This window comes from Xenopus tropicalis, chromosome 8 (assembly GCF_000004195.4).
Source record: "Xenopus tropicalis strain Nigerian chromosome 8, UCB_Xtro_10.0, whole genome shotgun sequence".
Lineage (NCBI taxonomy): Eukaryota > Metazoa > Chordata > Amphibia > Anura > Pipidae > Xenopus > Xenopus tropicalis.
Genome location: NC_030684.2, coordinates 3,432,957 through 3,444,630, shown reverse-complemented (window position 1 = coordinate 3,444,630; position 11,674 = coordinate 3,432,957). Strand labels below are relative to the sequence as shown.

Genomic DNA, 11,674 nt, shown 5'->3' with positions numbered 1-11,674 from the left:
AGACACACTCACACACACACACAGACACACACACACACACTCACACACTCACACACAGACACACTCACACACAGACACACACACTCACACACAGACACACTCACACTCACACACAGACACACTCACACTCACACACAGACACACTCACACTCACACACAGACACACACACACACAGACACACTCACACTCACACACAGACACACTCACACACACACACACAGACACACACACACACACTCACACACTCACACACTCACACACTCACACACAGACACACTCACACACAGACACACAGACACACTCACACACAGACACACAGACACACTCACACTCAGTTATCCCCAGCCCCCGGTACGCTGAGAGGGGCCCTGTGAGCCCCATAGGCAGTTGGAAGGGCCGGGGGGGGGGGGACATACGAATCCCATTTCATTCACTTCCTCCTGCAGAAACAAAAATCAAACTGGATGGCTCACAGGGCTCGGCCAATCAGCGCCGGGCGGGGTGTAGCGGCAGCCAATGGGAGGCGAGAGGGGTAGCGCTGCAGCCAATGGGAGGCGCTGGGTGCGGGTACCGGGGAGCTCTCAGTCCGGCTGCGGGATGGAGCGGAGTGGGGAGGCCGGTTCCCTGGGGCTGCCCCGGGCCTTTCTGCTCAGTCTCCGCACGCTGTTCGATATCCTGGATGACCGGCGGAGGGGCTCGGTGCATATCGCGGAGATAGAGAGCCGCTGGCAGGGAGCGGAGACCCGGGATCTCCCCCCAGGGGTGCTGCAGTGCCTGCGGAGGGTCGCTCCCCCGGATGGGTACCTTACCTTCGATCGCTTCGTACTGGGGCTCCGGGCTTCCATGCTCCGGCCGCCGGGGGGCAACGCTGAGAACTACCGGGAGCCGGGGTGCCAACCTGCCGCCAAGGGGTGTGGGTGCAAGCCTCCTCCTCTGGGGGTGCGGTACCCCAATGTGCAGCAGGGTAAGGAGGGGCTATTGTGTATGGGGGGTTATACTGAGCCTGGGGTATTTGTTCTGACTGAGGGCAACTTGTTCCGGGGCTGTAGCTGCCCCTGGGGTGCCTGGGCCGGGGCTGTAGCTGCCCCTGGGGTGCCTGGGCCGGGGCTGTAGTTGCCCCTGGGGTGCCTGGGCCGGGGCTGTAACTGCCCCTGGGGTGCCTGGGCCGGGGCTGTAGCTGCCCCTGGGGTGCCTGGGCCGGGGCTGTAGTTGCCCCTGGGGTGCCTGGGCCGGGGCTGTAACTGCCCCTGGGGTGCCTGGGCCGGGGCTGTAGCTGCCCCTGGGGTGCCTGGGCCGGGGCTGTAGTTGCCCCTGGGGTGCCTGGGCCGGGGCTGTAACTGCCCCTGGGGTGCCTGGGTCGGGGCTGTAACTGCCCCTGGGGTGCCTGGGTCGGGGCTGTAACTGCCCCTGGGGTGCCTGGGTCGGGGCTGTAACTGCCCCTGGGGTGCCTGGGCCGGGGCTGTAGTTGCCCCTGGGGTGCCTGGGCCGGGGCTGTAACTGCCCCTGGGGTGCCTGGGTCGGGGCTGTAACTGCCCCTGGGGTGCCTGGGTCGGGGCTGTAGCTGCCCCTGGGGTGCCTGGGTCGGGGCTGTAGCTGCCCCTGGGGTGCCTGGGCCGGGGCTGTAGCTGCCCCTGGGGTGCCTGGGCCGGGGCTGTAGCTGCCCCTGGGGTGCCTGGGCCGGGGCTGTAGCTGCCCCTGGGGTGCCTGGGCCGGGGCTGTAACTGCCCCTGGGGTGCCTGGGCCTGGGCTGTAACTGCCCCTGGGGTGCCTGGGCCGGGGCTGTAGCTGCCCCTGGGGTGCCTGGGTCGGGGCTGTAACTGCCCCTGGGGTGCCTGGGCCTGGGCTGTAGCTGCCCCTGGGGTGCCTGGGCCTGGGCTGTAGCTGCCCCTGGGGTGCCTGGGCCGGGGCTGTAGCTGCCCCTGGGGTGCCTGGGTCGGGGCTGTAACTGCCCCTGGGGTGCCTGGGCCGGGGCTGTAGTTGCCCCTGGGGTGCCTGGGCCTGGGCTGTAGCTGCCCCTGGGGTGCCTGGGCCGGGGCTGTAGCTGCCCCTGGGGTGCCTGGGTCGGGGCTGTAACTGCCCCTGGGGTGCCTGGGCCGGGGCTGTAGTTGCCCCTGGGGTGCCTGGGCCGGGGCTGTAGTTGCCCCTGGGGTGCCTGGGCCTGGGCTGTAGCTGCCCCTGGGGTGCCTGGGCCGGGGCTGTAGCTGCCCCTGGGGTGCCTGGGTCGGGGCTGTAGCTGCCCCTGGGGTGCCTGGGCCGGGGCTGTAGTTGCCCCTGGGTTGCCTGGGCCGGGGCTGTAACTGCCCCTGGGTTGCCTGGGCCGGGGCTGTAACTGCCCCTGGGTTGCCTGGGCCGGGGCTGTAGCTGCCCCTGGGTTGCCTGGGCCGGGGCTGTAGTTGCCCCTGGGTTGCCTGGGCCTGGGCTGTAGCTGCCCCTGGGGTGTCTGGGCCGGGGCTGTAGCTGCCCCTGGGGTGCCTGGGCCGGGGCTGTAGCTGCCCCTGGGGTGCCTGGGCCGGGGCTGTAGCTGCCCCTGGGGTGCCTGGGCCGGGGCTGTAGCTGCCCCTGGGGTGCCTGGGCCGGGGCTGTAGTTGCCCCTGGGGTGCCTGGGCCGGGGCTGTAGTTGCCCCTGGGTTGCCTGGGCCTTGGCTGTAGCTGCCCCTGGGGTGCCTGGGCCTTGGCTGTAGCTGCCCCTGGGGTGCCTGGGCCGGGGCTGTAGTTGCCCCCGGGGTGCCTGGGCCTTGGCTGTAGCTGCCCCTGGGGTGCCTGGGCCTTGGCTGTAGCTGCCCCTGGGGTGCCTGGGCCTTGGCTGTAGCTGCCCCTGGGTTGCCTGGGCCGGGGCTGTAGTTGCCCCTGGGTTGCCTGGGCCGGGGCTGTAGTTGCCCCTGGGTTGCCTGGGCCTGGGCTGTAACTGCCCCTGGGTTGCCTGGGCCGGGGCTGTAGCTGCCCCTGGGTTGCCTGGGTCAGGCTGTAGTTGCCCCTGGGTTGCCTGGGCCTGGGCTGTAGTTGCCCCTGGGTTGCCTGGGCCGGGGCTGTAACTGCCCTTGGGTTGCCTGGGTCGGGGCTTTAACTGCCTCTGGGTTGCCTGGGCCTGGGCTGTAACTGCCCTTGGGTTGCCTGGGCCGGGGCTGTAACTGCCCCTGGGTTGCCTGGGCCTGGGCTGTAGCTGCCCCTGGGTTGCCTGGGTCGGGGCTTTAACTGCCTCTGGGTTGCCTGGGCCTGGGCTGTAACTGCCCTTGGGTTGCCTGGGCCGGGGCTGTAACTGCCCTTGGGTTGCCTGGGCCGGGGCTGTAACTGCCCCTGGGTTGCCTGGGCCTGGGCTGTAGCTGCCCCTGGGTTGCCTGGGCCGGGGCTGTAGTTGCCCCTGGGGTGCCTGGGTCGGGGCTGTAACTGCCCCTGGGTTGCCTGGGCCGGGGCTGTAGCTGCCCCTGGGTTGCCATAGGGGCAGGATCTATACCCAGGGTGCCCGTGGGGGGGGGGGGGGGGTTGGCATAAAGCCTGTGGCATCTGCTCCTTCCTCTCGTTGCCAGGACAGAGCCATAATAGCCCCCGGGCTGGCACAGATATACGGGTACAGCTGGCAGCCCTGATCTGAGCCAGGTCACTAATGGGCACTGCCATCTGTCATTCAGCCTCATCGTTCCCTAAAGCCGGAAACCCGGGATTATCTGACCAATCTGACGCCTCCCAGGAATGCCTGGCACCCCCCTGCCCTAAGTGCCCTGTGAGTGGGGCAGTCTGATTAGCAAGTGGGGAGAAATGCCCCCAGCCCTAACCTATACCATAACCCTGGCATCTTATGGGTAAACTAACTGGCCTCCCAGCTGCCATTGGGCAAATGAGCTTCAGGGGATGCTGGGAATTGTAGTTCATCTTATTGTCATAAGGTTTCATTCTTTCCATTCATTGTGTCTCTCCCCCTCCATTCAGTTATTGTGTGAGGGCAAATATTTACCTTGGGAAGTGGCCGATTGTGCAAAGATCCACCTGGGGCAGAATCTGGGGAGGGGCGGGGCCGAGTCTCACTGGGAACTCTGGGTTATTGGCAGCCCATAATAATATACAGCATTACTGGGGGGCTCATACACCCTGCTCTGGTCCTTCTTGACCATGGGAAAGAGAGCAGCCCAGGAGCAGGAAGTACAGAGAATCAGAGCTCTGTACCTGGGTAAGTACTGGGGGGAGATTGGATTCACTTACCCAGGGGGAGGTTCCTGCCTGACCATGGGAAAGAGAGCAGCCCAGGAGCAGGAAGTACAGAGAATCAGAGCTCTGTACCTGGGTAAGTACTGGGGGGAGATTGGATTCACTTACCCAGGGGGAGGTTCCTGCCTGACCATGGGAAAGAGAGCAGCCCAGGAGCAGGAAGTACAGAGAATCAGAGCTCTGTACCTGGGTAAGTACTGGGGGGAGATTGGATTCACTTACCCAGGGGGGGGGGGGGTTCCTGTCTGACCATGGGAAAGAGAGCAGCCCAGGAGCAGGAAGTACAGAGAATCAGAGCTCTGTACCTGGGTAAGTACTGGGGGGAGATTGGATTCACTTACCCAGGGGGGGTTCCTGTCTGACCATGGGAAAGAGAGCAGCCCAGGAGCAGGAAGTACAGAGAATCAGAGCTCTGTACCTGGGTAAGTACTGGGGGGAGATTGGATTCACTTACCCAGGGGGGGGTTCCTGCCTGACCATGGGAAAGAGAGCAGCCCAGGAGCAGGAAGTACAGAGAATCAGAGCTCTGTACCTGGGTAAGTACTGGGGGGAGATTGGATTCACTTACCCAGGGGGAGGTTCCTGCCTGACCATGGGAAAGAGAGCAGCCCAGGAGCAGGAAGTACAGAGAATCAGAGCTCTGTACCTGGGTAAGTACTGGGGGGAGATTGGATTCACTTACCCAGGGGGAGGTTCCTGCCTGACCATGGGAAAGAGAGCAGCCCAGGAGCAGGAAGTACAGAGAATCAGAGCTCTGTACCTGGGTAAGTACTGGGGGGAGATTGGATTCACTTACCCAGGGGGGGGTTCCTGCCTGACCATGGGAAAGAGAGCAGCCCAGGAGCAGGAAGTACAGAGAATCAGAGCTCTGTACCTGGGTAAGTACTGGGGGGAGATTGGATTCACTTACCCAGGGGGAGGTTCCTGCCTGACCATGGGAAAGAGAGCAGCCCAGGAGCAGGAAGTACAGAGAATCAGAGCTCTGTATGTGGGTAAGTACTGGGGGGAGATTGGATTCACTTGCCCAGGGGGGGCAGAGGAGGGTCTGGGGATGGGGGCCTTTAGTCCAGCCGTTACGGTTGATTGGACCGGCTCCATCTTCCCCCAAACACAATACCCCTGTATAAACAAATGTCTCCTTTCTCACAGGATCTGGGCATGTCCTGAATTCCTGTTCACTCACATGAGCCTCTGTGGGTCACATGGGTGTTATTAATATTAGGGCTGGTTTGACCGCATTGCGCTAAGTATCTGTAAATATTATTAACCCCTTCTCTTCCCATTTCTCCCTGTTACAGGTGGGGAGGCGAAAGGAATGTGCCGGTCCCGCAGCGAGGCCTCCAGGGAGGGACTGACGGACCAGTGCAAGCACCAGCGGGGCCGGGGGGAGCCCCGGAGACACACCATTACTAACGGGGTAGATTACGGCTTGGTGAGTGTCTCTGTAGGCGGAGTCATACTCTGCCCCGCCCCTCTCTGTGTTCTCTAATTGCGTTTTCTGCTCGGCCAGATAGGGGCCCCCAAAGGATATTGCTCTGTGTGGGTGGTCCCAAAGGGCGGGGCTCTGTAAGACCAATGGGTATCCGCATAGTATCCATGCTTCATTCCCAAAAAAAACAACAAAAAAATTGTATAAGTTGCAGTACCACTTCCCACCACTATGAGCCAGCCCATAAGTCTGCAATGCAACAGCGCCACAGACAAGTGACCAAAATGAAATATAATAAGGGGTTCACCTTTTGAGTTTACTTTTAGTATGATGTGGAGAGTAATCTTCTGAGACAGTTTGCAATTGGTCTTCATTTTGTATTATCGGTAGTTTATTAATTATTTCAGTTTTTGTTTAGCAGGTCTTGAGTGTGGAGTTTCCGCAGCTATCTGGTTGCTAGGGTCCAAATTACCTTAGCAACCAGGGAGTGGTTTGAATGAGAGACTGATATATAAATAGAACCATTATAACCATTTCTAGGAGTTTTCTTGAAAACTAATAGAGGTGGACTAGACCCCCCCCCCCTCCACGCAACACTGGGGGCATCTTGTATTGCAGCTGAATGGAAATACTTGAGGGGAGGGGTAGTTGTGAATGACCCCCCCTGAGATTTCTCTGTTTGTGTTTCAGCTGAAGAAGATGAAGGAACTTGAGCAAGAGAAGGATTTCCTCCTACAGGGACTGGAGATGGTGGAACGGGCCCGGGACTGGTACCTACAGCAGGTCCAGGTGGTACAGGAGCAGCAGCGCAACCTGGGCAAGAGCCCAACAGTGAGTATCATTGGGGTACCCCCCCCCAGTACTGCCTTATGTCTGTCCCTTCCCCTATCTACCTAAAGAGCTCAGGCTTAACAACACCCCCCCCCCCCCCAGTACTGCCTTATGTCTGTCCCTTCCCCTATCTACCTAAAGAGCTCAGGCTTAACAACACCCCCCCCCCAGTACTGCCTTATGTCTGTCCCTTCCCCTATCTACCTAAAGAGCTCAGGCTTAACAACACCCCCCCCCCCCCCAGTACTGCCTTATGTCTGTCCCTTCCCCTATCTACCTAAAGAGCTCAGGCTTAACAACACCCCCCCTCCAGTACTGCCTTATGTCTGTCCCATCTAGTCTGTCCCTTCCCCTATCTACCTAAAGAGCTCAGGCCTTATCACCCCCCCCCCCAGTACTGCCTTATGTCTGTCCCATCTAGTCTGTCCCTTCCCCTATCTACCTAAAGAGCTCAGGCTTAACAACACCCCCCCCCCCAGTACTGCCTTATGTCTGTCCCATCTAGTCTGTCCCTTCCCCTATCTACCTAAAGAGCTCAGGCTTATCCCCCCCCCCCCCCCCCAGTACTGCCTTATGTCTGTCCCTTCTAGTCTGTCCCTTCCCCTATCTACCTAAAGAGCTCAGGCTTAACAACATCCCCCCCCCCAGTACTGCCTTATGTCTGTCCCATCTAGTCTGTCCCTTCCCCTATCTACCTAAGAGCTCAGGCTTATCCCCCCCCCCCCCCAGTACTGCCTTATGTCTGTCCATTCTAGTCTGTCCCTTCCCCTATCTACCTAAAGAGCTCAGGCTTAACAACACCCCCCCCAGTACTGCCTTATGTCTGTCCCATCTAGTCTGTCCCTTCCCCTATCTACCTAAAGAGCTCAGGCTTAACAACACCCCCCCCCCAGTACTGCCTTATGTCTGTCCCATCTAGTCTGTCCCTTCCCCTATCTACCTAAAGAGCTCAGGCTTAACAACACCCCCCCCCAGTACTGCCTTATGTCTGTCCCATTCTGCTCTAATTGGACTTTACATTATGTTCCCAGGATTATTTCTGTGAGGGAAAGTCCAGTTCCCTAAACCTGAGACTCCCCAAATTACAGGAAGTGAATCGGTGCCTGGGGGAGCTCATTGCCGCCGGAAAGGTAAGTTCTCTTCCTCTTTAGGACCCGCCCACAATAACAGCATCGACCCAACCAAATTCCACCAATATCGCTGATCCTATTTTCATTAATATTTCCAGTAAAGGCCAAACATTGCCCAATCACATTACATTGTATTGTTTCCAGGCCGGCGGGAAACCTTTGCCACCAATAAAACCCTTTATCAGCCCCCGGGGAGCGGCCTCTGCCAGCTCCTCTCCTATTGGCCGGTTTGAAATTCCCGGCGGTTCTGGAGCCAAAGTGCACCGAGTTGGGTGCGGCCATCAGGGAAACACACCTTGTGCTGCTCCAAGAACAGCCCGTGGGGCATGCTGGGAGTTGTAGTCTAATAGCATAGTAGCATAGTAAGTTAGGTTGAAAAAAGACGTACGTCCACCAAGTTCAACCATAATGCCTATATATAACCTGCCTAACTGCCAGCTGAGCCAGAGGGAGGCAATAACCCCCCCCCTACCGTGAGTCTATACCCCATATAGTACAGTACCCTGTTTGCCCCGCTGCCCTGTGCCAGTTTCCCCCCTGTGTACCCCGCCCTGTGCCAGTTTCCCCCCTGTGTACCCCGCCCTGTGCCAGTTTCCCCCCTCTGTACCCCACCCTGTGCCAGTTTTCCCCCTCTGTACCCCACCCTGTGCCAGTTTCCCCCCTCTGTACCCCACCCTGTGCCAGTTTTCCCCCTCTGTACCCCACCCTGTGCCAGTTTTCCCCCTCTGTACCCCACCCTGTGCCAGTTTCCTACCCACATGCAAACAGCTTCACTGAGACCAATAGACCATAGTTTAGAAAGCAGTCGTTTGTGGGGCAAAATCCAAAAAGATTATATCTACTGCCCCCCACTGTCCGACTACAGAAAAACCCTATTGCTCTGTGAGGCTCCAGTTTTATTGTTATTGTTACTTTTTATTCCTTATCTTTCTATTCAGCCCCTCCCCTATTTATATACCAGCCTCTCATTCAAACCCCTCCCTGGTTGCTAAAGTCATTTGAGCCCTAGCAACAGGATAACTGACCCTGGCAGCCAAACCCTATTGCTCTGTGAGGCTCCAGTTTTATTTTTATTGTTACTTTTTATTCCTTATCTTTCTATTCAGCCCCTCCCCTATTCGTATACCAGCCTCTCATCCAAACTGCTACCTGGTTGCTAAGGTAACTTGGACCCTAGCAACCAGATAGCTGCTGAAACTCCAAACGGGAGAGCTGCTGAGTAAAAAAGTGAAATAAGACCGATTGCAGTGTTGCAGTGCCCTCTGCTGGCAGTTGTGGGGAACTGTCTGGATCACATGACACCTTTTACAGCATTGTCCCAAAGCACCAAGTCATAAACCCCTTCCGTATGGGGATCTATATCCGTCGGTAGATATGGGTGCTGTTAATAAGGCAAAGCCAGCATCAGACTAGGGTGTCGGGGCCCCCGGAGCTGATGTTCCAGGGGCCCCCAACAACTAACTGGCTCCGCCCAGCACAATTTTGAGTCAATTTAATCCTTATGTTCTGATCCAGTTGTATTTGTGTATCCAGCAGAGTAGCGCCCCCTGCCCATCTACACACGCAGGGCCGGCGCCGGCGCCACCGGGTCAGCAAGCTGTGACCATGCTGAAGGAACAGAACCGGCTTCTCACCAAGGTATTGGGGTGCTATTCCCTAGGCTGGGGGTTCTGCAGAACCGATACCCCGTAATGTCCCTGTGTCTGACCCGTCTCTCCCCGTGTTCCCCAGGAGGTGTCGGAGAAGAGCGACCGGATCACCCAATTGGAGCAGGAGAAGTCGGCGCTGATCAAGCAGCTTTTCGAGGCGCGGGCTCGGGGCGCCCCAGAGTCCAACCCCATGGACTCCACCTTCATATGAACCGCTGCCGGCGCTCTGATTGGTGGAAAGGGCCCCATGGACTCCACCTTCATATGAACCGCTGCCGGCTCTCTGATTGGTGGAAAGGGCCCCATGGACTCCACCTTTATATGAACCGCTGCCGGCGCTCTGATTGGTGGAAAGGGCCCCATGGACTCCACCTTTATATGAACCGCTACCGGCGCTCTGATTGGTGGAAAGGGCCCCATGGACTCCACCTTTATATGAACCGCTACCGGCGCTCTGATTGGTGGAAAGGGCCCCATGGACTCCACCTTTATATGAACCGCTACCGGCGCTCTGATTGGTGGAAAGGGCCCCATGGACTCCACCTTTATATGAACCGCTGCCGGCTCTCTGATTGGTGGAAAGGACTGTAACTGGTGACTTTTGATTGGTTGTTGAGTGATCCACTCATTACACTCCCATGATGCACAGCGTACCCCCCCCCCCCAAGGAAGCACCTCCCCCTTCGTACGATGTTGGCGCCATGCCCATTACATTCAGCGGTACGGCACGTGGGCTAGCGCTTTCCTTACACCGTCGCACTCCAATTGGCTACCCTCCCCGGGGCAAACCATTCTCATTATAGGGAGAGATTTTATACATTGTTTACACTTTTTTTTTTAATTAGATGAATCCGCGTTATTAAAGCGCAGGCGGAAATGAGTGGGCGGGGCTTCACTTTGCACAGAAGAACCAGGAAACGCCCCGATTGTGTTTACTGACTTCTAACAACCAACCGCTGTTCGTGGATTCTACGGTGCCCCCTATGGGTCAAACCGCACAAAGGTTGTTATTAGTAGCTTTGTTCTTTTAGATTTTGTCTAATTTAATATCTTTTCATTGGAACTTTGGTCTGATTCTTTATCTGCGTCCCCCCCCCCAGCCAGTTTGGGGTGCTTATTTGTGCCCTGGGTACCCCTGGAACTATAGCGGGGTGACTGTTACCCCAATGTTTCTATATATCTGTAACCTTGTTATGGGCTAAGGGGGCCCAGCCTGAAGGCCAGTTAGGGGGGGATTTGGGGTGAGTGCTTATTTGTGCCCTGGGTACCCCTGGAACTATAGCAGGGTGACTGTTACCCCAATGTTTCTATATATCTGTAACCTTGTTATGGGCTAAGGGGGCCCAGCCTGAAGGCCAGTTAGGGGGGGATTTGGGGTGAGTGCTTATTTGTGCCCTGGGTACCCCTGGAACTATAGCGGGGTGACTGTTACCCCAATGTTTCTATATATCTGTAACCTTGTTATGGGCTAAGGGGGCCCAGCCTGAAGGCCAGTTAGGGGGGGATTTGGGGTGAGTGCTTATTTGTGCCCTGGGTACCCCTGGAACTATAGCAGGGTGACTGTTACCCCAATGTTTCTATATATCTGTAACCTTGTTATGGGCTAAGGGGGCCCAGCCTGAAGGCCAGTTAGGGGGGGGATTTGGGGTGAGTGCTTATTTGTGCCCTGGGTACCCCTGGAACTATAGCGGGGTGACTGTTACCCCCAATGTTTCTATATATCTGTAACCTTGTTATGGGCTAAGGGGGCCCAGCCTGAAGGCCAGTTAGGGGGGGATTTGGGGTTGGAAGTGTATTCTGAACTTCCCACCAGTGACCAACAGGGGGAGCTCTCGGATTCCATTTAAATCCCATAAACAAACCCTCCGTTCCCCTCATTCATTCTTTACCCCGAGTGAACTTGTGAGTTTCCCTGTTACCCGGTGCTGTTCCAGCCGCCCCTCTCACCCCTTGGCCCCACAGATGGGATGTTCCGAAAGGAAATGGACTTTACACAAAGGAACGTGGATTTATTACCTGTCCCAGAGGCCAGTTATATGGGGGCCGGCAATTTCCTTCCACTCCCTTCTCCTTTGGTCAGAAACCTCTCTATCCTGTGCCAAAACTCCTATTGTAAATAGTGGCCGTCTCTCCTAGCTAAACCCCTCGCAGGCATCTCTGGGCAGCACTGCTGCAAATCCTGATGCTGTCTCTTTAAAAAACATTTAGTATTTTTTTTTTCTCCCCTTAAGGGTCAAAATAGATCTGTGCAGAGGAATGTGCCGGGGGGCCGTAACATGTTCCGTGGCATCTGTTCCGCCGGGTGTTTAACAGCCCCATTATCCTGTATAGAAAGGCAGGTGTCTCGCACGCTCTCGCACACTCGCTGTCACGTTTATTAGAGCGGCGACATCAAAGCGTTTGTGCCCTTTTATATGGATGTTTCTCAAGCTCC

The 11,674-nt window shown here is 57.4% G+C and overlaps 1 protein-coding gene across 2 annotated transcripts; it reads left to right on the top strand.

Annotated features, from left to right (window-relative positions):
* The first annotated feature begins 525 nt into the window (after window positions 1–525).
* sapcd2 (suppressor APC domain containing 2) lies at window positions 526–10,303 on the top strand. 2 transcript variants are annotated; one of them, XM_031891428.1, is made up of 6 exons: window positions 526–965; window positions 5,500–5,633; window positions 6,321–6,461; window positions 7,493–7,591; window positions 9,128–9,229; window positions 9,323–10,303. In XM_031891428.1, exons 1-6 carry the CDS (start codon window positions 599–601, stop codon window positions 9,449–9,451), a joined length of 972 nt encoding a protein of 323 aa, XP_031747288.1. In that variant the 5' UTR covers window positions 526–598; the 3' UTR covers window positions 9,452–10,303. The 2 variants fall into 2 exon arrangements, with proteins under 2 accessions (XP_031747288.1, XP_031747287.1); XM_031891427.1 differs by having other exon boundaries at window positions 9,125–9,229.
* Window positions 10,304–11,674: the final 1,371 nt, after the last annotated feature.

Excerpts from the sequence above, each read along its gene's own strand:
- sapcd2 (XM_031891427.1), top strand. The coding sequence starts at position 599 with ATGGAGCGGAGTGGGGAGGCCGGTTCCCTGGGGCTGCCCCGGGCCTTT. Across the intron at positions 966-5,499 it reads GTACCCCAATGTGCAGCAGG|GTGGGGAGGCGAAAGGAATG; the intron begins GTAAGGAGGGGC and ends TCCCTGTTACAG. Across the intron at positions 9,230-9,322 it reads AGAACCGGCTTCTCACCAAG|GAGGTGTCGGAGAAGAGCGA; the intron begins GTATTGGGGTGC and ends CGTGTTCCCCAG.